We start from the raw sequence: 26,223 nt of genomic DNA on the forward strand, positions 1-26,223 counted from the left end.
TACTGGGTGGTGGTAAGCTACGACTGTAGCCACAGCTGTCCTGGGGCAGACTGACAGAAGCGAGGCTGCCAATCTGCACCATCGGCCCCTCCGACCACCACCAACCATTCACTCTCACAACTTTCATACTTAGGCAAGGTGGGTGAAGTGTCTTGCCCAAGGGCACAACGACAGTTTTACGCCTGCGGCAGCAGGGATTGAACTGCCAAGCTTCCGGTTATAAGACAACCCACTCTACCAACTGAGCTACTGTCACCCCCCACTAACTGTCAGACATTTTACCGCAGTCTTTCATTTTTATCGGTAATTGTTACATTCCTATTCTGCTGGTATTGATCAACCTGGTCCATCTTGATGATCTGCTCAGTGAATGCGAAATATATGTTATTATAATACTGGGTAACTCTGTGTCAGGACCAAGCAAACCCAAAAGAAGTGGGCTAAACTAAGACACAGAAATGACTTTGACAGTATCTCCCACAATGGCCATCTCCAGATGGCCAAGACTGGTCAGGATGACCCCGGTGGAAATCAGTCTCGAGTTGGGGGTCAAGGATGAGACTCGGGGCCTCCAAGGAGCACTCCTCTGAGCTGCACCCCTCCAAGTCAACCAGGCATTGAAACTCACATCCTCTGCTGTGGATCACCAGTAGTTTCTTTGCAGTGTAGGCTGGCTGTCCAGGATATGTGGAGGAGGAGCGGGCGAGGACAGAACCAGTTGGCTGGATTCTCATGGTCCTGGACAACCCAAACCTCATTGAGACATCAATAATTCCCGACATTGGGAGTCATCCACACTACGGTCTTAGGGGAAGATCTTGAGTGGACAGCCAGGTGAGTTTTCCCACCCTGTGCTGAGGCGCTGGAGTCTGGTGATGATTGGCTGCCTGCTTGTAAGATGATCCAGTGTGGAGCAGCATCCCAGAGATAACTCAGGCACTCTATAGAGACCCCTGCCTCTGACTGTAGGGCCACAAACTATAGGGGCTTTTAGCCCTGGACACATTCAAATGGGGAGAGCCCAGTGGAAGAACTCAGAAAGGAGTTGTGGGAGATCTCGAGCCATAGGAGATTTTTTAATCAGGCTAACAGGTTCCAGGCCACTAAAACTCGGAGACCTGTCTCCAGCTTCTGGTTTATCCTCTCTGTCTGGCCATAGGTCTGAGGGTGACAGCCCATGCCCCTAACAAATCACAGAAAGCCCTCCAAAATTTAGAAATAAACTGCATACCCCTGTCTGAGATCACGTTAACTGGGAACCCTTGAATCCTGAACACATCCGTGAGGAGAACCTCTGCCGTCTCTTTGACAGAAGGTAGCTGAGGCAAAGGTATAAGGTTAACCATTTTGGAGAAGCAATCCACAACTGTGAGGATGACCATTTTACCTTGGGAACCGGGGGGATTAAACAGCATAAAATTGAAGCAGTTGAAGAACAGTGCTTGTCTTAATTGCCTGGAATTTAGTCTGCAAGCAGATCTGAAGTACTCCAAGTTCAGGTGGTCCATCAACACCAGGAATGAAACTTTATGCCCCTTAAAAAGGTTCCTTCAGGACCACCTTCGTAGCTAGCAGTTCTCGATTCATAACATCATAGTTGCATTCTGCTGGGGACAGTTTATGGAGCAGGAAGACACAGGACAGAAGCTGTGGTGAAGGAATCCTTGCGCTGCTTCAACACAGCATCTGCCTGAGGAGACCAGACGGCGCCGGACAGGGTGGAGGCCACAGCATGCAGCAGGGCTGCCACGGTACTGAAGCCTCAGATTAATCTTCTGAAGAAGTGGGCAAACCCTAGTAAGTGCTGTAAATCTCTCCAGTTGGCCCATCTGCCACATAACAGGAAAATGACTCAGGTTACTTCTCCTTAACTTTTCATGGTCCTGTAGCCTACCAAGGACTGGGCAGATGTGTTGAGTGTCAGTAACAAGTTGGGGGAGAATTGTCCACTGGGGAAAATAAAGTTTTTCGAATTTAACTGAATTGAGATAGATGACGAGTCCTCAATAGACAAAAGCACTAATGTTGAGGAGGTCTCGAAAGACATCATTGACCAGATCTTAGAAGACTGCAGGAGCATTCGCCTGGCCAAATGGCATCACCATGTATTCATAGTGTCCATATGGGGTGTTGAATGTTACTCATCTCACTCTCTGATGTGGACGAGGTGGGGTACACAGTGTATAAGTCCAATTTAGGGAAGACCTTGGCCACCTTTTCCTCAAAAGCAGAGATGATGAGTGGAAACAGGTTCTTGACGGTGATCCATTCAACCTGCGGTAGTCAGTGCAGGGGCAGAGGATCTTGTCCTTCTCAACAGATAAGAACCCTGTCCCTGCCAGAGAGAAAGAAGGTAGTTTACCTCACATTTCAGGCCCCAGGAGTCAATGCCAGCTGTGGACAAATTTACTGAAGGTGGTGAGCTTTCAGCCAGGGGTAACCCACAATGAATGGTTCTGTGGATGAGGCCATGACGAAGAAGGGTCGCAACTCAGTGTGTCTACCTCTGAAGATGATTTGGATGGTTATCATGAGCTGGGTCACCTTCCATAGTGAATGGCTGTCCAGAGTAGTGGCCTGAAGCGGGTCGTCCAGAAAGGTAACCCCATTTCCTATGCTTTGGTCAGGTTGACATCACAAGCTAATGACTTGACTGACCACAGTACAGGCAGAGCTAGCCACAAAAACGTTGTTCACGTCCATCCAGTGTCAGACGGTAACAGTCTAATGCTCCTGTATCTTCACATTGACTGGGTCCAGCCGGAACACATCCAGAGGAGCAGCTGAGGAGGCTCGGGCTCCTCTTTAGGATGCCTCCTGGATGCCTCCCTGGGGAGGTGTTCCAGGCATGTCCCACCGGGAGGAGACCCCAGGGAAGTTCTAGGACACGCTGGAGAGACTATGTCTCTTGGCTGGCCTGGGAACGCCTTGGGATCCTCCCGGAGGAGCTGGAGGAAGAGTCTGGGAACAGGAAGTCTGAGGACTGGAAGACTGCTGCCCCTGTGACCTGCTGCCCCAGATAAGCGGTGGAAAATGGATGGATGGATGGGTCCAGTTATGCCATGTGAGAAGTCTTGGTTGCTGATTTGTTGGGGCATGTGTGGTGAGAGCAAGTGAACTTACATTAATTATTGGAGCTGAAAATGCCACGTGGGGAATCGCACCCCAGAAAATCCTAACAGTTTTCTGTGTAAAAGACTCACAAGGGGCTTACCATGTGGCAGGGCAACCAAAAGGAAATGGGGATCCTCAAATGAATCACCCATGCAGAGATAGATTTTACTATTGGTGATGTGGGCATGTCTGTGAAGTGTCAGGCAATAGGAGAATAAAATTATCCTGGTCTTACATCAACTGAACCGTCAGATTCACTCTCCGGAGTTGTGCCCCATTGTGGGTGCAGGAAAGAATTGCACGACCCATTTTGTGTACCGTGCGCCACTGGTAAAGACAACGCCACTGTGGCAAGATGGCACCACTGTGTACCGGCAGCCGTCTAACCGCTCTGCTTAAACTGCTGCTTGTTGCTGCATTGTTTTGTATTTTGTGCCAGGATGTCTCTGGTTTGCTAGCGTATGACCGCCAGGCACTCATTGATCTGAACCGATCCTATGGGGTCTGGCTAAACTGCAATTTTGAGGATCAAACATCCAAACCTCCTCCTCACTTGGCCTCAGTACCAGCTTACCTGCTGTGCTCACCTGTCCCAACGTGGAAGAAGAGGACCAGAAAGCGCGAAAAATGCGGAGGCGTTTTCGTGAGAATCAAGGCATGCTGGACATCTAATTCGGGAATTACTCCTCTCCTCTGTACGCCTGGACGTCCTGCACTCCAAGGACCGTATGGATTGCGGTGGATTCAGCCTGTGGCTCCTGTGCGCCTGGACTCCGGCCTCTGGCACCTGCCGCTAGCAGCGCCGCTGCACAAGCGCCTCGCCAAGCACCGCGCCGTGGATTTTGGATCTCTCCGGCCGCTGAGCCGAGCCTCTCCACGGGCCTGCGAGAATGTGTCTCTGCGCCTGGGCCTGCTGAATGCTAGATCACTAGCCAACAAAACATTTATTCTGAATTATCTCCTAACGTCGTGGAAATTGGATTTTATGTTGCTCACGGAGACATGGCTGCAAGTCGGTGAGTCGACCCCGTTCTCCGAACTTTTACCTCCTGACTGCTTTTATCTTAACTCACCTCGGACCACGGGCAGAGGTGGAGGACTGGCAACCGTGTACAGATCCAGCTACACCTGTCGGCAGGTACCGGCAGATTCATTCTCCAGCTTTGAGCTTCAGACATTTTTGATAAACTTTGATACTCCAGTCATGTGTGCGTTGGTGTATCGCCCTCCAAAGTTTAACAACGATTTTATTCAGGACTTTACAGACTTTCTATCAGGCTTGTCCCTGAACTTTGATCAGTTTTTAATTGTTGGGGATTTTAATATTCATGTCTGCTGTGAATGCAGACCTCTGGCCAAAGACTTTTTAAATTTGATCGATTCTTTTAACTTGACACAGTCGGTGTCGGGCTCCACACACGACAAAAGGAACTGGTGCTGTCCCATGGACTTAATGTAAGGATGATTGATATTTGTGAAACACACATTTCGGATCACTCTGGGATACTATGTGTGGTGACACTGTCCCAGTGCGTGGTCACTCCACGCATTCCAGCTTGTCGGGTGCGCACAATCAATTCCCAGACAGCCTCCTCGTTTTCCAGCACTTCCAGCAAAATGTATTGTTTTGACATGCAAAATCTCTCCTTGGACTATCTCCTTTCATATGTCAATAGCACTTGGACGAACATCTTGAATGCAGTAGCTCCCCTTAGGCTAAAACGCCATAAGCCAACCTGCGCAACCAATAAGCGCAACCCTGGTTAAATGAAGTGACGCACAACCTCAGACGCGTGTGTAGGCGCACTGAACGGCAGTGGAAGAAGGACCGTCTTCAAGTCTCCATGAAAATACTAAAGGAAAGGCTCATGTAGTATCAAAGAGCAGCTACAGCTGCAAAAAGTACTTTTCTGTCAAACCTGGTGTCCACAAATTATCACAAGCCCCAGTTGCTTCTCAATACACTGAAATCTATTGTAAATCCGTGTGATAAAATCATTCATGCGCCCTCAGTAACCCTTTGTGAAAATTTCCTGTCGGTCAGGCGACAGCAGCTCAGTTGGTAGAGCGAGTCGTCTTATAACCGGAAGGTTGGCGGTTCGATCCCCGCTCCCGCAGGTGTAGAACTGGCGTTGTATCCTTGGGCAAGACACTTCACCCACCTTGCCTAGTGTGAGAGTGAATGGTTGGTGGTGGTCGGAGGGGCTGATGGTGCAGATTGGCAGCCTCGCTTCTGTCAGTCTGCCCCAGGACAGCTGTGGCTACAGTCGTAGCTTACCACCACCCAGTATGGAGTGAAAGGGTTGATGTGATATTGCAGTGTGAAGCGCTTTGGGCTCTGTCAAGCAGGGTAAAAAGTGCTATATAATGCTTTACCATTTTTCAGAAACAAAATTTCAGCTCTCAGACTGTCTTCTTCGCCTGTAGACGACCCACCGGCTCCATCAGTTTTTCATTCCAGTTTTTACTGTTTTGAACCTGTCTCTAACTGAACTGACTAATCATAGTTAAGCAGTTGAAACCTTCTTCATGTCCTCTGGACATCGTCCCAACTCGCTTGTTTAGGGATGTTTTTGATTGTATTGGTCCATGCATTGTGCAAATGGTGAATGTCTCCTTAATGTCTGGATGTTTTCCCTCATCACTGAAACATGCTGTTATACAGCCACTCATCTAAAAGGTTACCCTTGATCCAAATGTTTTGTCTGACTTTAGACCCATCTCAAAGCTGTCCTTTGTGTCTAAAGTTTTGGAGAAAGTTGCCTATAACCAGCTGCAGGTTTACCTTGACTCAAACAAAATTGGGGAAAAGTTCCAATCAGGGTTCAAACTGCAACACAGCACTGAAACTGCCCTTTTAAAAGTTTTTAACGACCTTCTTTTAACTGTTGATGCAGGAAAATCTGCTGTCTTTTTGCTCTTAGACTTGTCTGCTGCCTTTGATACTGTAGATCACAGCGACCCGCCTGAAGACACATGTAGGCATCAAGGGTACAGCACTAAATTGGTTCCGATCCTATCTCTCTGGTCGAAGCTTCTCTGTGAATCTGGGACAATACTCATCTTCTGTGTCTCCCCTGAATTATGGCGTTCCCCAGAGTTCAATACTAGCACCTGTCCTGTTCGCTCTGTATATGCTTCCTTTGGGTTCTATCTTTAAAAAGCATAAAATCGGCTTTCACTGTTTTGCAGACGACATCCAGGTTTATTTACCTGTTACGGCCAGTGACTGTCAAGGCCTATTCATACTTAACAAGAACAAGAACAAAGTTGACGTTGACGTCATTTTGTTCTCGCACCACCCCCTTGCCGAACAAATTTCGGCAGTGTGGCGCCCTCCTGGTGTTCAGCTGGTCTTCTCTGATTGGTCAGATTTTCCTGCTTCACCTCGACACTCCCACTTATCGTCAAAGCGGAGCCACTGAAGAGACGGTGCTTTATTGAATGGAGCAGAAAGCTCCAAGTTTGTCAACAACCCCTCATAAAGTCAGCTGAATTCATCTTTAGAATTATTTAACTGTCCAGGTATTTGATTACATTACTTGTACCTCTTTCTGTTTAACAAAATGTTACCACTGTTCAACGGAGAACTACAGTGAAAATGATTCTGGACTCAGATCATGTTTAAACTGATTTTATTTAATGACTGAAGTGAACACATTTCCAAAGGATGGATTTCACCACTCTGATAATCTTCAACCATAATGGCTTTATTATACATTGCCAATTAAGATACCACAAACACATTTCCCCGAAAAAAATTAATACAACTTGCTTAATCCTCACATCTCTCCCAAAAAATTTGAACCAGAATTTTAAAAACGATATATTTCTGAATGAAACGTTTTTAAAAGACATGGCAGAAATTATTCACATCGATTGCTGTATTTTTTTGTGTTTATTTTCATTCAAAAGATAATGCAGAGAATATACATAAAAGAAAATAATACAAGAAGCGTCTTTGAGTGTCCTGAAAAGCGCTATATAAAACCAATGCATTATTATTATTATTATTATTATTATTATTATTATACGTCATCAAGCTGCCGAGCTGTGTTCTTGTTCCTGTGGAGGATGTGGGGCCGTCAGTCTGCAGTGAAAACACTGCAGGACTGTCTCAGTGATGTTCAGACATGGATGAGTGCAAATTTTCTGAACCTAAATACATAATCAGAAATCAGAATCAGAAATCAGAATTGCCTTTATTATCATTGTAGCATTTAGATACAACGAGATTGTGCCGTCTCCCTTTTGTAATTACTTAATAAAAAATGAATACAATAAAATATAAATAATAAAAATAATTAAAAAATAAAATAAAAAAAAAACTGAGATTCTGGTTTTCGGTCCAAATAACCCCCTGCAAGGACATGACAGTGGTATTGCTCCTCTGTCCTCCTTCTGCCGGCCTTTTGTGAGAAACTTGGGGTGATGGTCGACTCTTTGCTTAAATTTGACAAACACATCAGTTCTGTCATCAAGACCAGCTTTTTCTATTTGAGGACTCTGGACAAAATCAAATCTTATATTCATCTGGCTGATTTCGAAAGAGCGATCCATGCTATTATAACTTCTTGTTTGGATTATTGTAATGCGTTGTATGTTGGGCTGGACCGGGGCTGGACCGGGGCTGGACCGGGGCTGGACCGGGGCAGGACCGGGGCTGGACCGGGGCTGGACCGGGGCTGGACCGGGGCAGGACCGGGGCAGGACCGGGGCAGGACCGGGGCTGGACCGGGGCTGGACCGGGGCTGGACCGGGGCTGGACCGGGGCAGGACCGGGGCAGGACCGGGGCTGGACCGGGGCTGGACCGGGGCTGGACCGGGGCTGGACCGGAGCTGGACCGGGGCTGGACCGGGGCTGGACCGGGGCTGGACCGGGGCTGGACCGGGGCTGGACTGGGGCGCCTGCAGCACCTGCAAAGCGTACAGAATGCTGCAGCCCGTCTCCTGACTAAAAGAAGCGGGAGCTCCTCCCCCTGTGCTGAGCTCTCTACATTGGCTGCTCATCTGTTTTCGAGTGGAATTTAAAATTTTACTGATCACTTTTAAGTGTGTGCATTTCTTGGACCCCCCATACCTGAGTGACGTGCTGCAGCCCGACGCGCCGACCAGAGACCTGAGGTCAGCTGACCTGCTTCAGCTGGTTGTCCCTAAAACCAGGCTAAAATCCAGAGGTGACAGAGCCTTCTGGGTAGCTGCCCCCCCCCCCTGGAACAGCCCCCCCTGGATGTCAGGTCCTCTCAGTCTGCAGGACAGTTCAACTCCAGACTGAAAACACACCTCTTCTCAAAGGCTCACTAGCTGGACTGGAGCTAGTGGAGCTTTATCTTGGTGTCTTATTTGTCTTATTTGTGTTTTATAAACATGTCAATCTTTTTTGTTTTCATTTATTTATTCTTTTTCTTTTTTACTTTTATATTTCTGTGAAGCACTTTGGCCAACTGAAGTTGTTTTTTTAAATGTGCTATACAAATAAAACTGAATTGAATTGAATTGAAAATCCCCATCAAGCAGCGGGCGCCTCAGAGTGTGCCTCCAACACGCTTAGATTGACCAAACGCTGCCACACCACCAAACTGCCACGGCAACAAACCTGCCAAGCCACCGCCACCATGGGAGTATTTAGCAGTGCCTTACACCTGACCATGGCGGGGCATGGAGCGCCACCCAGCCACCTTTCTACCTGCACTGCCAGGGCAGCGCTCACTGAGGCCAGGGGGAAAATGACCTCCAGCTACACTTCTAACATGTTATTTCATATGTTCCTGAATCCTGTAAAGTTTGTTTCACTGCATATGATATTCAGTTAACATTTGTTTGTTCTTACACTGACAGGACATCCTCCCATGTAAATTGTTGTTTAGAGTATCAATCATGATAGGAAACTGTGTTTTCTGTTGTTTTCAGGGGGGGAAGATTCCCATCCGGTGGACCGCTCCTGAGGCCATTCAGTATAGGAAGTTCACCTCCTCCAGTGACTGCTGGAGTTACGGCATCGTCATGTGGGAGGTCATGTCATACGGAGAGAGGCCGTACTGGGACATGAGTAACCAAGATGTCAGTCAAGTCCTGTCAAACCTTCCCCTTATCCTGCAGTGTTCTCCATGTCTACTGATTTCTCATTAACAGAGTCATTATGACTGAATTGGAAGATAGAATGGAGTTTTTCTGTTATTGCCATTAAAAGCGGCACATAATCAGTCCTGCCGTCCAATTCAGAGCAGAAAATCTGTTGAGTCTAGCAGAAAATGAGCGCAGGAGTTACAACATAGAATTACAACCCCCCAGGAAAAAAAATGTAACGGTGAAGTTTTTAACATGCTTCAGTCAGAAACACTTTGTCTTTTTTATAAACTTGCAGCAATGTTGTTCTGAACAACTCAGAGGATCGATGGCAGACTGTCTGCGGATCGATTCTACTATAAATCCACACAGATGGCAACATTCTGAAAAGGCCTTTCAACCCCCTGCTGTTTCTCTTCCACTACATAGATATTTTTGACCCAACTGTAGGATGAATATGAAGCCAGCGGTTTAACCAAAGAGTTCAAACTGCCATGAACACTTTCAGGTCATCGCTACACTAAATTCTCTGTTTAAAAGTCTGAAATTCATGCTTATGGTCCTCCGGAACGTCTCCAGTCCCGCCCATTGAAAAACCCATTGACGTCTGCAGACGTCAGGGGCAGCCAGGGACTGAAAAGCATTTTTACACCAAACAGTCCCGTGAAAATAGAACCTTAAGTGGAGTCAGGTCAAATGAGAGTCTACCACCTTGACATTCTTTTCATGGCTCTTGAGTTAAAATTGAAAGGATTGAAACTGAAGAGTCTTGGCATATTACAGTTTGTGTGATAGATGAGATACTCAAAGATTAGGAAATAAACTTTTCTTTTGTATTCTAGGATTTTGAGACACTACTGCTATGACGATTGTATATTTAATCAAAGAAACAGATTAACACTATAGCAGCACGTCAGTGATACAGGAATAATCTAAACCCTGTTTGGTTTGTAATGAACCAAATGTGTAAAAATAATTCTGTAATATCTTGGAGATGACAGTGTGGTTTTTCATGTCAGATGGGGGACAACAAAAGCTTCCAGTTTACTTTCACTTCGGTTGATATCCATTCTGTACCATATAATTCGATGAATTGTAATCACTGCAGGCATAAAGCAGTTTATTGATCAAATACCTACCGAATGTCACAAACTTCAAAAGTTATAGTATTTCCTCCCAAAACATGTCTTTACTGCAAAAACATACATTTCAATAGTATTTTGTGTCTTCCCTGTTTATACGGCGTTATAATTGCTCTGGCGTTCCTCCTGCTCCGACTCCCAGGTGATTAACGCCATCGAGCAGGACTACCGGTTACCTCCACCCATGGACTGTCCCAGTGCGCTGCATCAGCTGATGCTTGACTGCTGGCAGAAAGACCGAAACAACCGGCCCAAATTCAGCCAAATCGTCAGCACCTTGGATAAGATGATCCGAAATCCCAACACTCTCAAGGCCATGACCCCGCTGTCCTCAAGGTCAGACTGGTCATCGCTCAGCCTCTGACCTGGAAGTCACTTTGTTCTCACAGTCGTTTCCTTCTCTCCCTCTCCAGCGTTCACTTACCGCTGCTGGACCGCAGCACTCCGGACTTCTCCTCCTTCAGCACGGTGGACGAATGGCTGGACGCCATCAAAATGGGCCAGTACAAAGAGAACTTCGCCAGTGAAGGTTTCAGCAGTTTTGAGGCGGTGTCCCAAATGAGCATGGAGTATGTGAAGTTCTGCAGATAAACCCGTCCACCGTGTGCTCACACCCACACAACTACTATGAAAATCATCAGTATGGTGATTGCCACGGGTTGGGATAGGGGCAGGACGGTGAGGGTAGCGGGGGGTTAACGGGTTCGGGTCAGGATGGTTATATGGTTAGGGTTATGGTTAGGAGTAGGGTGGTTGTACGGTTAGGATAGTTACATGGTTATACTGGTTATATGGTTAAATGGTTAGGATAGTTACATGGTTATACTGGTTATACTGGTTAAATGGTTAGGATAGTTACATGGTTATACTGGTTATACTGGTTATATGGTTAGGATAGTTACATGGTTATACTGGTTATATGGTTAAATGGTTAGGACATAGGTGAAAGTAAGCCGGAACGCACCGGAACGCCGTGCCGGTAAGAAATATCCTGGCCTCTTCTACTGGAACGCCCCGGAACGCCTCTGAAAAGCAACTTTCCCTCATGCATACAAAGCGAGCCCTTTTTTTTCCAAGCAAATTTTACCGAAATAAGTGTAAAATTGATGAATACATAAAACTCATCTCCAGACTACATCTTCTGTGACGTGTTGAACAAGGTTAATGCGCCTGACGAGCACTGGAGCACTGGCTTACCGTGACAGGTTGCAGCTTGTAGCGGCAGTCTCTCGCTGCAGCGTAACGTTAATCCAATGTCCACTGTTGTGTGTTTTTTGCAGACAACAGGGTCGTCATTGTTGCAAAATAAACAAAACATAAATCCACAAGTAATAAATTGTGAGGGTTCACACGTCGTAAAATATTCTCCATCTCTCTGTCATGCAGCAGCATCACTCCTTCAAACAAGCACACGTGAAGTGAGGTAAACTCAATGCTTCTTTTCATTGGATGGCTGGTTGCCTAGGTGATGTAAGGACCCCTTCCCCCCGTCCCCGTCTCAAGAGACAACCAGGACAGGTCAAAAATGCAAAGAAAAAAAAAAAAAAAAAAACATTTAACTAAAAACAACATATGTTATATATACGAGGGTGTACCCAAAAAAAACCGGAATTTGATTATAACTTTTTATTTCTGACATTTCAAAATAAAACACCACCGTCGCCTTCAAAATAATCCCCATCCGCATTAATGCAGCGCTCCAGCCGTGTCTCCCACTTCACCAATGCGTCGTCAGACCCGTGCGTAAAAGTGCCATTTTTTGCCGGCTGCGATTTTTCTGTCCCCTCCTCCACATCTGCAAACCGCTGTCCCTTCAGCTGCTTCTTCAACCTGGGGAACAAGAAAAAGTCACTGGAGGCTTCATCTGGAGAATCAGGCGGATGGGAGAGGAGATTCATCTCATTCTTCTCCAGAAACAGCGTGAGGCGCAGCGCCGTGTCCGCTGGCGCTCTGTGGTGGTGGATCAACCGGCTCCACTCCGCCACGACGCTCTGCTTCCTCCTCACATCCTCACGGAGCGTCTGAGGACTTCCTGTAGTAGTCCTGGTTTACAGTCTGACCTGGAGGGACAGACTCGCTGTGGACGAGACCCTGGACAGCCAAGAAGCAGCTCAGCATTGTTTTCACGCTGAGCGGACCTGACGCGCCGACATCTGGCCCTTCTCAGACCCCCGGACCACTCATGGACCTGAGTCTTCCCCAGAGCAGCATCCTTGTAGGCTTGCTGCAACAAGCTGAGTGTTTCTGCTGCTGTTTTTCCAGCAAAAAGCAGAATTTAATGTTTGCGCTGCTCTGGCTTCACAGTCAATGTCGCCATTTTGGAAAAAATCGCAGACCTCCTCTGCACTCTGTTACTATAAATAGCGCCTGACAGGCGTCAGTGTCACTCTGGGAGCTCAGATTTCTCACAGATGTGCACGAGGCTTACCTGCAGCACATCTGACGGCCAGAAGTTGAAACTCATTATTATTATTGTTTTCTGACCAAATTCCGTTTTTTTTTGGGTACCCCCTCGTATATCATACATATTGTTGCGGCGGCAGGTGCCGCAGGGGGCCGCCATACTGTTTGGTGCCACAAGGCATCATGGGAGGGGTTTGTTCGGGCCGTTTCAAGATGTATTTTGTGTTAAAATTTGTTAAAATGTACTTCGTTTTGTTAAAGTTTGTTAAGTTATTGTTTTTCTATGTGTTGAAGCCGTTTTTCCGGTCTTTTTATGTTAAGTTTCATTTACGTTATGTTGGACCAACAGTGAGAAGGGTCGGTGTGAGACTGACTTGGCCTCTGTGCCAGTACTGCTCGATGTGAGCGACATGCTCTCAGTATTAATTAGTTGTTAGAAAAACAAAAGCTTACGATGAGTTGCAGTGCAGCAGTCCTCGTCGATCGTTGTCTTTGTGGTGAATAGGTCGTTGCCGCTGTTACAATATGTATTGTATTTAAACAATTAAAATAATTATCAAGCAACTAAAAAAATATTATACTTTCAAGAATGTCAAAAAAGAGCAGGATTTATCAATATCTGTTTTGTACGATGCTCGCACGCTTTGTGCACAAACTAAAAAAATGTTTTGAGTTGCACAGTTCCTGCAAGAATCTTATCTTACTTTCACCCCTGGGTTAGGATAGTTGTAGGGTTGTAGTGGTTAAATGGTCAAAGTGGTTACATGGCTGGGGTGGGTATATGAACGCTAAGTAAAGTGATTGTGCCACCAGATCTGATTAGCTTGATTTGATCTGACTGAAGTTAGGATTGGTGAGACTCATGGTGTGACCCCGTGGTTTGATCAGATTGTTTCACACGTCACGACTTTGTGTTTGTCTGTTACGTACTTCACCACATGACGCGTTCATGAATGTTTAGGAAAAATGTTGATCAATGGTGGAGTGATCAATGAAGAAAACTGCACCGTTTGTTCCTGATCAGTCAACAGTCAACAGTAAGGAGAAGGTTTATTTCATGTGAAAAAGAATCGGCGAATCTGATTATTCAAGCAAAGAAATCCAACTTCAGTCCGTTCAAGTGAGGCTGGATGAACAGCCAACATCACACAGACGTCACACCTTCATGTTGTATAACTGAGGAACTCTGGAGGGTCCTGATGATGGAGCATGATGGGGCTTTCTGAAGCTGCACAGCAATCTCTGTGAAAACTTTATCCAGTGTTCATTGTAAATGTACACATTCTGATCAGTCAGGAACAACTTCAATGTACAAACCTGCCAGAGGACAAATGAGAAAGGAATTTTGGGAAATTACTTTTTTGATTTGACACGTTTCTCAAAATCCCACAACACCAAAATTTGAAAGGTTCACAAAAATATTGTAGAGAAGAAAGAAAATATTGTAGAGAGTGATGACTTAGCTTTGCAAACTTAGCAGGAACTAATCACCTCTGCAGCTCCTGGAAAGCATGGCCTGCTTCACCACACCTCATTACTGGGCTCTGCTGGCTGCTGATGAGGACAGAACCTTTCGAGTCAGGCGTGTTGAAGCAGGGAGAGAGCGAGAACATGCTGGATCGGGGCTCTGTAGGAACAGGGCTGGAGAGCACTGCTCCACACTCACCCCATTTATAGAGTGTTTCAGTGATCTGGCTGACTGCTCACAAGAGCATGGACCGACATCGTGAGCAGAAGCTTTGCTTTGGTCGTCTGTCTCAGGTGTTAAAGAAACTGGACTTGGATCTGAGTGTGAAGTTTTAAGTCTGGATCCCTTCTAATTCCAAGATTAATATTGATTTGCTTTGAAAAATGGGCCAAATAACCCATCTCCAGGGTGGATCCCTGAGGGAGAACCAGAAACCATCTCCTCTGTCTTTTTTCATTCTAGTTTCAAAAGTTCAGTGCCATCCAGGCTTCATCTGGGTTCATAAGACACTCGAATCATATTTTAGTCAAACATGGGTCCCGAGTGACTCATAAATCTTTCAGTCATGTAACAATGGAGTGAAATGCCATGCCATGCCTGTAGTGGGGGAGCCAAGTGAGAACAATGAGAACAGAAGGGGCCTAACTCTGAGCCATGAGGCCCAGTCACCAAGGCTGACCCCAAGGCTTGGTCTACCTGCTAAGGCCTGGACCACTCCAGTGGAAACCACCTGATGCCCAGCCACTGCTCCAGCTGGGAGCTTGAAATGTTATGGCCCACTGTGTCGAAAGCAGCAGTTAAATCTAAAAGCACGAACAACACAATCACCAGAATCACCAGAACCTCGAGCTAGACGGACATTAAAAACTCTTCAAAGTGCTGATTCAGTGCTGTGCAGGGATTTAAAACCAGATTTCCAAAAACCAGATTTCCAACAGTCAAGGACATTATGGTCCTCCAGACAGGCCATCGTTTGACAGCGGACTGCTATTTCAAGTATTTTGAGAAAACAGTTGGTTTGGAAATGGGTTTAGAATCAGCCAGGACTGTGGGCTTCAGGCCCAGACGCTACACAAGGGGTGACATGAACCACTGTAGTCTTTTCCCTTTGCTGGTCTGTAACCGGTCTCTCCCCTCAGGGACATCCTGCGGGCGGGGGTCACGCTGGCCGGCCACCAGAAGAAGATCCTGAACAGCATCCAGTCCATGAGAGCCCAGATGAACCAGATCACCTCGGTGGAGGTTTGAGATGACAGACCAGGATGCACTGCAGCGTGGACCGTGACGTCCGTCCACTCTCAGATTCTCCTCCGTCCTTCCATACCGCTGGCAGCTGCTTGGTCTTCAGGTTACGGTCTGGATCCGAGGCCTCTGGAGTCCTGCGTCCTTCCACTGCCGCCTGAAGCCCGTCTTCAAGCTCTTCACATCCTCTCTGCTTGCAAAGAGGGCCTTAAATTTTGTGCACAGGAGTCAAAGACAAAATTGAATAAATTAAAGGAGATAAAATGTTCTTACCTTTTTAACTATCTTTTCAGCTGAGCTCCCGTCCTCCGCTCCTGTGACCTTTGACCCCCATGTGGGTGTTTTTCTTCAGCTGCGAAAGTGTGAACATCAGCTCGCCATGACACCTCTGTGTTTCCACACGTCTAAACCGTCCCTCAGATCTGTGCTCATCATGTCTTTTAACCACATTCGATGGTTTCACTTGTGGGATGCTTTCAGAAGACAGTGAAGATTTGAGCTGTTCAAATCATATCAAAGCAGTTTCAAACTAAAGCAGCGAGGCTCGTTTTTCTGCACCTCCATGTTTCGTTTGTTAGGATTCTCAAAGCATCTTCATCACAAAAAGTTGTCTTTACAGTTTGTGTATTTTCAGGATGTCTACTTGTTTTGCTTCTGCTGCTCAGAGTCTTTACCTGCTGCAGGGTGAAGCATGGATGAAAAGATTCCTTAAAGCAATTTGATTACTGAAGGAAGTTTGGAGAAAGAACTAGAAGATGCTGCAACAGTTTTACTCATGATTTAGAATCCTGCATCAGATGCTTGGTCTGGAAATATCCATGGAAAGACTGATGGCTGAAATCACGACATTCCACAATATAAAATGTTTTTCACTGTACTGTAATAATGAATTCAGAGCCCAAAGTCTGGTTCAGAAAACAGCAGATGATGGCACAGTTCTCTCAAACACATTCCCTTCTCTTTCTTGTGAAAACCGCGTAAATGTATCTGATATCACCCGCCCATCTTCTATACTTTCTCCATCTAGGCTAAGGCAGCATCGGCCACCAAGACACAAAGGGCAGAGGAAAGCATGCACAGGGAGAACATGCAAACAAGTACATGTGAGCTGTGAAACCGCAGTGCTGACCACTGCACTACAGTATGTACAATATGTGCTCGGTTCTTCTATTTAATGTGAACGGTTTGTTTCTATATGAAACATCAGTTTGAGAAACAAGTGGCTCAATTCAATTCACCTTTATTTATACAGTGCCAAGTACAGCAAGTCACTGCTGGACACTTTTACTGAGAAAAACAGTTCAACATGAAGCATCAGGGACTGTGGAAAGAAACACTTCCTTTAAAACGGAGGAAACCTGCAGGACCAGGCCCAGAGGAGACTTCCTGCAGAACCAGACCCAGAGGAGACTTCCTGCAGATCCAGACTCAGAGGAGACTTTCTGTAGAACCAGACTCAGAGGAGACTTCCTGCAGAACCAGACTCAGAGGAGACTTTCTGCAGAACCAGACTCAGAGGAGACTTCCTGCAGAACCAGACTCAGAGGAGACTTTCTGCAGAACCAGACTCAGAGGAGACTTTCTGTAGAACCAGACCCAGAGGAGACTTTCTACAGAACCAGACTCAGAGGAGACTTCCTGCAGAACCAGACTCAGAGGAGACTTCCTGCAGAACAGGACTCAGAGGAGACTTTCTGCAGAACCAGACTCAGAGGAGACTTTCTACAGAACCAGACTCAGAGGAGACTTTCTACAGAACCAGACTCAGAGGAGACTTTCTGCAGAACCAGACTCAGAGGAGACTTCCTGCAGAACCAGACTCAGAGGAGACTTTCTACAGAACCAGACTCAGAGGAGACTTTCTACAGAACCAGACTCAGAGGAGACTTCCTGCAGAACCAGACTCAGAGGAGACTTTCTGTAGAACCAGACTCAGAGGAGACTTCCTGCAGAACCAGACTCAGAGGAGACTTTCTGTAGAACCAGACTCAGAGGAGACTTCCTGCAGAACCAGACTCAGAGGAGACTTCCTGCAGAACCAGACTCAGAGGAGACTTTCTACAGAACCAGACTCAGAGGAGACTTTCTACAGAACCAGACTCAGAGGAGACTTTCTGCAGAACCAGACTCAGAGGAGACTTCCTGCAGAACCAGACTCAGAGGAGACTTCCTGCAGAACCAGACTCAGAGGAGACTTCCTGCAGAACCAGACTCAGAGGAGACTTTCTGCAGAACCAGACTCAGAGGAGACTTCCTGCAGAACCAGGCTCAGAGGAGACTTCCTGCAGCCTGTTTATTTATGTCTGCAGAAGAACCAGCAGCTCTGATCACACGTCGTCGTCCTTCATCAGAAACTAGACATTGAGGAACAGATCTAAACCAGCATTGCACAACTCCAGACTAAACCTTTAACCCTTCATAGATGAAGTTCCCACAGATGGTCACTGAGGTTTTCTTATGTTATAATTTAACAAACGCCATTTTTCTGATAAAAAGTTTTGCGGGAAGTGAGGGCATTATTCTAATCAGAGGATTGAAGAATTCATTTGAGCACTTGAAGCCGTTTGAGGAGTCACACACATACAAAGTAAGTCTTGAAATATTCTTCAGGAGGAGAAATTCTCCATTTCTCCATAATTCAGTGAGTTTACTATGAAGTGTTCAGATCAGCAGGATCATGCAGATAAAATACACATTGCACATGAATCTAGAATTCAGCAGTACTTTCCTGGAAACTGGATTCTCATAGTTACGGCTGTCAACACGATTCCTCTTTTAGTTTAAAACACTGTTGCTGTCAGTTGTGCTAACAGAAACCAATGGCAGCACAGGAGGTCGCGTCTGTTTTCCTTCATTCTGGATGCAATAAATGTGACCAACATTCAGTCAGAAGCCAACTGCTGTAATGAATGTCATGAATATGTGAGTGTTTTGTATTTGGCAGGGTGAGCTGAGGAGGCGTGGAGCCTCTGCACTGAAGACGGCCACATTTTCAGTTTTTTAAAAACAGCACCAAAGCAATAAAGATGCTGAGAACTGTTGAAAGATGACGAGACGTCTTCCTCCTCATGTTCAGGCTCAGATTCACCAGAATCTTACTCAAAGAACAACTTCTGGAAGCTTGGTTTCATCTGCGCATGCAGGAATGAATGAATGAATGAATGAATGAATGAATGAAACGATGTATGGTGGATGGATGGATGGATGGATGGATGGATAAATGAATGGAAGGATGGATGGATGAAGGGATGCTGGATGCATGACCAAATGAGTGAATTAATGAATGAATGGATGCATAGACGGATGAATCAACGAATGGATGAATGGATGAATGAGAGGAAGCAGTGGATGAATGAATGAAAGCTGCAGTGGGACAGTGGGCTTGCTTCCTGGTCAGGATGGCTTGTTGTGTTGTGAACGAGTGGTGGACTGGAGGAGCAGCTGGCCCTCACCCCTTCACCGTGTCCGTGAACAGGAGGCAGCGTCTCTCGTCCTCTTCCAGGACTGGCTCTCGTCCTCTTCCAGGACTGGCTCTCGTCCTCTTCCAGGACTGGCTCTCGTCCTCTTCCAGGACTGGCTCTCGTCCTCTTCCAGGACTGGCTCTCGTCCTCTTCCAGGACTGGCTCTCGTCCTCTTCCAGGACTGTCTCTCGTCCTCTTCCAGGACTGTCTCTCGTCCTCTTCCAGGACTGGCTCTCGTCCTCTTCCAGGACTGTCTCTCGTCCTCTTCTCATGCTGGTCATTCGTCGTTCTTTGTTGGATTTCCCAGTAATGCACTGTTTGGTCAGACTTCCTGTTTAGGAGCACATCGTGCTGCACTGTACATGTTGTACAACTTCTTAAGACGTTCCAGAGACAGTCTGAGTGGCGTGGTCCCGCCGCGGAGCAGCAGCGGTGTGAATGACGCCTGGCTTCAGGCTCGGCCTCGCCGTCCGGACAAACAGCTGCAGGCGTTCTGCTTCAGTCAACGTTTATTAAAGCCGTGACGTCCCGTGTCCCGAGAAAACACCTCTGAAGCTTTCTGCCGTCTTTTTCACTGAGGTGTATCAATGTTCCTGTCTGTGTGTGTGTGTGTGTGTGTGTGTGTGTGTGTGTGTGTGTGTGTGTGTGTGTGTGTGTGTGTTTACTCACTGACATGCACTGGGCTGGAGCAGGTGACTCCTGTCTGGACGGGTGGAGCAGCTGACCCCGCCCTGCCAGACTGCAGTCAGTCCTCCTTCACCCCTCCGTCCTCCGTCCTCCTTCACCACTCCGTCCTCCTTCACCCCTCCGTCCTCCGTCCTCCTTCACCACTCCGTCCTCCTTCACCACTCCGTCCTCCGTCCTCCTTCACCACTCCGTCCTCCTTCACCACTCCGTCCTCCTTCACCACTCCGTCCTCCGTCCTCCTTCACCCCTCCGTCCTCCTTCACCCCTCCGTCCTCCGTCCTCCTTCACCACTCCGTCCTCCTTCACCACTCCGTCCTCCTTCACCACTCCGTCCTCCTTCCCCACTCCGTCCTCCTTCACCACTCCGTCCTCCTTCACCACTCCGTCCTCCGTCCTCCTTCACCACTCCGTCCTCCTTCACCACTCCGTCCTCCGTCCTCCTTCACCGCTACGTCCTCCTTCTTTCCAGCAGGACAGCAGATGAAGATGTTTCCTGGACTCTTTTGCTCGGCGGCACTCGGGACGCTGCGCCGCTCAGCTGACTGTCACTCCTGTCGTCTCACCTCCAGCTTTTATGTGGTGCAAATGTTTGATGGTCAACCTGTGAAGGATGTATCAACTTTAATTATTTGTAATATTGTTACTGGTTTATTTTGTAATAAATAAAGTAAAGCCAAACTGAAGTGCAGGCTTTTTTCAATAGTGTGACAATGGCAGGTAATCCAGTTCATCTTCACATATTATAACATTTTACTCCATTACATTACAAGTGCAGGAAAAATCCAAGTTGGCTTCTCTTCAAAACTTGATCAGAGTTCCGTCTGTAAGTGATTTCCCCCGATGTTGGACTGTTTGTTTCCTTTGTTCTGCATCTCTGCATGTCCGTCACTGTGTTGTTTTTTTATTGCTGACTTACGTTGGGGTGACGACTTTCATTTGACCAGTGTAGTACTGTATCTGTCCAGCAGAGGGCCTCAGTACTACGTCTTAAATTGATGACAGGGTTTGTTTACATCTGCTGAGTTATATTTATATCTGGCGTTCTTGTTGTTGGTGACTGATTTGAGCTGTGGCGGAGGTCTGCCTCTCGGAGTGCCACATTCTAGTTTTCAGTGTAATCTAGAGTCATCACAGCACAGAACACAAAAGCCAAAAGGAAACTAAGTCTATGGCGACGTTCACACTGCAGGGCTGAACGCTCAATTCGGATTTTTTTGTGAAATCCGATTTTTTTGTGAGTTCGTTCACATTTACAATAAAATGCGACTTGTATGTGATCTCCCGTCTGAACGGAATACAAGCCGAAAGTGTCCCGCATGCGCAGAAGAGGACAGAACGTCTCGCAGCAGCGCTCCAGTGTTTGCGGAACCCAGAAGCGGACAGAATCTGCAGCTTTTCAAGCGTCGATGATTTATTTAAGAAATGATCAAATACGCATTCTTACAACTGAACATTAGCAATCATTTGATCGCAGCGCTTCTAATCAGCCGCGACGAGCTCCTTCTGTGTGTGTGTGTGTGTGTGAGAGAGAGAGAGAGAGAGAGGGAGAGAGAGAGAGAGTGAGAAAGCGCATGTGGATATTATTATTATTTTTCCTCTCCATTGTCCTGGCGCTGCAGAATTTAGCGAATGAGAAGGAAGAGAGCCAAGTTTTTGGCCATGGCGTTTTGTGGGGCAGCGGCAGCAACAGAGAAACGCAGCCAGGAGAGGTGGGACAGTGATGAGAGGCTTTAATGATACGGAGTTCAATCATACTTTTCGGATGAAAAGAACTCCCTTAATGTGCGTCTGCGAGCGCCTTTTTTTAACACTCACGGTAAGACACACGTCTCCGGCGCCCCGTATCGTGACGTGCAGGTCGGATAAATGCGACCTGGCCGTTCAGACTGAAGTCGCATGGCAAAAGATCCGATACGTATCAGATTTAGGACCACATATCCAAGTGGCCCGGGTCGCATTTGAAAAAGTCGGATCTGTGTCGTTCAGACTGTCAGGAAAAGATCCGACACAGGTCGCATAGGGGCAAAACAATCGGATTTGGGTCACTTCAGCCTGCAGTGTGAACGTAGCCTTTGTGAAATGCAACAGAGATTCCTGAAACCAAAACCAAAGAACAAAGAACCAAGTGCCTCAATAACCAGCAGGGTACTCCTGACTGCACCAAGAGGCGATGTGAGCGTCTCTGGTCGCCGCAGCTGCTGGCTGGTGGGATTGGCTGACGGGACTGAGAAGCTGCTTCCCAATCGGGCTGCACAGGCGCCGGCGATGAAGCTCAGCTCCTGCTTCGGCCGCAACCTGAGAGCTGCAGGACACTCACACAGGCATACACACACAAATCCAAACACTCACACACAGGTAAGGAGGTAAATGCGTGCAAATACGGCAGTGACCGTAACAGCGACACCCTTTTGCAGGTTATCAACAGGTTTTGTGGTTTGTCCTAATTTTTTCAAGAAACTCATTAACTGTTGTGGCTACGTGAAAAATGAGAACATCGGTGTGAGAAATGCATCAAGGCAACTGAGACAAACACAAATGAATCACATGTTTGTTGCACAATTTAAAAACCTTTCAGGACATTTATGTAATATTTTGTTATTTGCTGAGCTCGACATCAGAGAGAGAGTGCTGAGGGATTTAGAATTAGAAGGTGGATAGATGGATGGATAGCCAGACGGAGCGACATATTCCTCATAGAATCCTGTTTATCGTGTGTTGACGTCCATCTGAAGCAGCCGGTGATGAGCTGCGTGGTGAAGGAAGGCTCGTCTCTCCTGCCTCCGCTCCTCCGAGTCACGATGATGGAGTGATGGTGAAGCGTCGCTGAGGAACGAGGAGACATCGGGCTGAGCGCTGTGCTGTTATGCACCTGTTGTACAGACGTCGCTCGTAAAGTGAGCATCACAGAAATGGGGCTGTCACCTGAGCACCATCAGAGCAGTCAGCTGGTCTGCCAGGCGTGGAGGGCTGTCCTTGCTGCCATCTCTCACATCTCACGGCTTACCCCACAAAGCCCGCCCCTTCCTGCTTTGGCTCTTGTTTGCTTCTGTTTGCCTGAGTGGTAATCCTCCTCCTCCTCACATCCCCCTCCTCCCCTCTCTCCTGCACGCTCTGGTTTTCGCTCCTCCTCTCTCTTGGTGAAGCCAGTCCTTTGCTGTTTGATCCAGACAGCTGTGGCACGATCTCCTGGAATACAGCAGACCCCGGCTGCTCCGCGGCTCTTCATTTTCTTCTGGTTTTGCCATGCAGACAGCACAGAGGGATGGCAGCTCAGCACTGATCCAGCAACATCTGACCTTTCCTCCCCCCTCCCCTCCCATGCTTTTAGAATCCCCAGCCTTCTTCCGTTTCAATGCTCCCTCACCCCTGTCTCTTGATTCATCATCACCCCCTCGACAATGTTACCATGCATCAACTGGCTGCAGCCTCTCCTCGCCTTGATCTCCTCCACTTTGCTCACACAAAGCCAGAATTGCCCCCCCAGCTGCCTTTGTCCGGACCCCCACACCGTGGACTGCACTGGCCTCGGCCTCACCACAGTCCCAGACTCCATCCCTCTGAATGTCCGCCGGCTCCTGCTCTCTAACAATGGGATTCTCTGGATTCCTTCAGATTTTCTGGTCCTCTACAGCGATCTGGTCTACCTGGACATGAGGAACAACTCTTTGTCTCAGCTGGAGCCAGGGACCCTCAGCACATCCTCCAGATTAGTCTTCTTAGACCTGGGTAGTAACAACCTGACAGAAATCCCCTCGGGAACGTTCGGAGAGTCGAAAAGTTTGATCAAACTGCGACTGGGGAGCAACCCCTACCTCAGCCTGGTGGGATCGGATGCTTTCATGGGGCTGACGTCTCTGAGGGAGCTGGACATGGAGAAGAACGGCCTCACGGTGCTGGACGTCCAGGCGCTGGAGCCACTGTCCTCCCTCCGAGTCCTGCGTCTGGAGGGAAACCCCTGGTTCTGCAGCTGCCACTTCGCAAGCCTGTTTGTGTGGCTGACGGAGAACCAGAACAAGCTTTCAACGGGTAAGATATAAGCTGCTTACAGCTGGAACTTGTGGATTTTGTCCCATGAGAAGCCAGACAAAATTCAAAAACTCCCCTGAGATACAGTCACTCTTCACTGATCAGAGTGAATGAGATGGAAATCCAGCAAGCAAACGAAACACGACTTTTATCAGATACAATAATCAAACTGATATCAGACATGTGTGCAGCAGTAGAAAAACTGTATCTGTTCTATTAGGAAACACAGAAGGTGTTTGGAGGACTGTCATTTCCTGTTAAACTTAACTTTATTTGAAATGATAAAGTGCAGTCATTAGACGTACACAAATGTAAGATCCATCTGCTTGATCAATGCTGATCTGAAGGTCAGAGAAGTCGACCTGGGATCATATGTTACCAGTGTGGCCCAAGAGCATGACCTTTAACCCCACCTGCTCTTTTAGCAGCTCATTTATGATCCTCATGCAGTGATAGCATGCTGCAGCAACAACATGCTGCATCAGCAACTTTTACTGAAAAAGGAGAGAAGATGTTTCCTTTGTTGTTTTCACAGTTTTCCAGGCACTGGTTGGACAGGACAGTGTGGGACGAGCAGATTGGTCCTTCATATGGTCCTATGATTGGTCCTGTCTGTGGTGTATTTCCCTCAGGTCTGAGAGGGATCGAGTGCTCACTGCCGGACGGCGGAGGTCGTATTCCTTTGAGCCTTTTGTCTGAAGACAGCTTCAGGGAGTGCCGAGGAATCCTTACTCTCACCGACTACCTCATCGTCATCTTCTCGGGTATCTGTGTGTCAGTGACGGCCATCGTGGCAAGCTTCTTCCTCGCTTCGACAGTCCATTGTTTTCAACGCCTCAGTAAAGGTGGCAAAGGAGACGAGGAGGAGGGGAAAGACTGACGTGTCTGATCTGACAGGAGCGATCAGGATGGAAAAGAACCAGCAGGCTTCAATCACTGTGAACGACTGATTTCCCTGAATGTTTCAGTTTCAGCAAGCACTACAGATACAGCAACCAGGGCTTGTGGGTAATATGTATCAATTGAAAAATTCAATCTGCCCGAGAGTGCTTCCTCTGCAGTCACCTTTCAGGACTCGGGTATGATTCTGTAACTCGTTTCCCTACATGTGTAGAATCCATGGAGGTGGAATGAAATGCTTTCTGCCACCATCATGGCTAAAAGTTGAATTTAGATGTGCCTTAAGGTGGCAGGTAGCTTGAATACTTCTATCAGCATTTCACTAATCTAAGTCTTTTTTATTCATCCCTATCAGTGAGGAGGGAGAGAGTTAAACACTGTGGATTTTACAGCTTCGATATTTTAGTGTATTTTCCAGCAGTAATACTTTATACTTCAGGCGACATGGACATAATATTTTTACTTTTCTAAGTATTAATGTCACCTGGAAGTAATTATTCGGAATCAGAAGTGATTTGGAGATTTCTCTGCCATGGTGAAAGGGAGGTGTTGAATGTTTGTCCTGGGTCATCCTCTTTCATGGTGTGTGTTTAAAGGGGCAAAGCACAGTTTTAAATATTGAATTATCAATTATTCACACCCACACACGTTTTCACCTTTGCCTGATGGGCAGCAAGAGCTATTTCTGCAAGATCGCAGTCACTCCTATTGTCCTGTGCAGGGCGCTGAAGGCACAGCAGTATGAGTGATTCGGGTACGAATCGCTCTGAGCCTGACGTAATGCGCCTCCCACTGGCCTGGTAATCCTTAAGTTTCGCTTTGTCCGCCATTACTCCGCCAGACGCTTAGCAGCAACAGCTGAGCAGTACTGAGGATGGAGCTTCCAGAAAGTAAGAACAGACCGGCTTCCAGCACTGCCACAGCTCCACACAGACCCACCAGGCAGAAGAAACTTACATTTTACTGGAGCGCTGCTAAAAGAGCGAGGAAGGAGTTCCCCTCTTCTGTGCACGTACACGAGCATTTCCCTAAGCTGCAGTTATGCCTAAGGTCGGTGTTTCACATAAAACGAGCAAACTGCGCTGTGCTCCTTTAAAGTTCAGCCACAAACAGAAACATGGCGATCTCAACAACAAAAACTTGTAGGTGATTCCTCACTGCACACATCAGTTCACAGCATCAGTGGACATGAATTGAAATGTTTTGAATAAATCTGTGGTCTGTTGAATGTAAACTTTTAATTTGCATCATAAAATCATTGATTTACTCTAAGACGGTAAAAGGTGAATTAACTCTTCAACACCACATTAGCATGGAACAGATACTACAAGCATTTGTTTATCACCTGAAATTTCACCACAAGTTTTCGCAGAAATCCTCAAAAGAGCATTTGCATGAGTAAAGTAACTTTAGGCAGACTGGTACAGTTTGTCTGGGTCTGCAGTGACGAGCTCGCCTCATGTATTTGTAATCTCACAATGAAAGGGCTCTAAGCTGATTTACAAAGATGTGTGAAAGTTTGGCTGACTGAAGACAAGAGAAACAAGACAAATAAATATTTTTTGCTTTACAATTTGATTGTTGTCATGGCACTTTGTTCTGCCCCACTGTTGGCCCAGGTGTTGTTTCAGGGTTCTGATATTCAGTGGTTAGGATGATCAGTAAAGGACAGAAACATCAACACAGGGTAGGTCTGGCAGTGCAATGAGCTGGA

The 26,223-nt window shown here is 47.0% G+C and overlaps 2 protein-coding genes across 2 annotated transcripts in view; both read left to right on the forward strand.

Annotated features, from left to right (window-relative positions):
- LOC115407842 (ephrin type-B receptor 2-like) overlaps positions 1-15,447 on the forward strand; it is an 89,111-nt gene extending 73,664 nt beyond the window's left edge. Inside the window, exons 11-14 of the mRNA XM_030118361.1 lie at positions 9,025-9,174; positions 10,465-10,658; positions 10,736-10,891; positions 15,333-15,447. Of these exons, the coding sequence (XP_029974221.1) occupies positions 9,025-9,174; positions 10,465-10,658; positions 10,736-10,891; positions 15,333-15,441 (609 nt within the window). The 3' untranslated portion in view covers positions 15,442-15,447. The remainder of the gene's footprint in view (positions 1-9,024; positions 9,175-10,464; positions 10,659-10,735; positions 10,892-15,332) is intronic.
- Positions 15,448-22,911: 7,464 nt separating this feature from the next.
- LOC115408429 (leucine-rich repeat-containing protein 38-like) lies at positions 22,912-24,489 on the forward strand. Its single transcript, XM_030119185.1, has 2 exons — positions 22,912-23,609; positions 24,242-24,489. Exons 1-2 carry the CDS (start codon positions 22,982-22,984, stop codon positions 24,487-24,489), a joined length of 876 nt encoding a protein of 291 aa, XP_029975045.1. The 5' UTR covers positions 22,912-22,981.
- Positions 24,490-26,223: the final 1,734 nt, after the last annotated feature.

This window comes from Salarias fasciatus, chromosome 20, assembly GCF_902148845.1.
Source record: "Salarias fasciatus chromosome 20, fSalaFa1.1, whole genome shotgun sequence".
NCBI lineage: Eukaryota > Metazoa > Chordata > Actinopteri > Blenniiformes > Blenniidae > Salarias > Salarias fasciatus.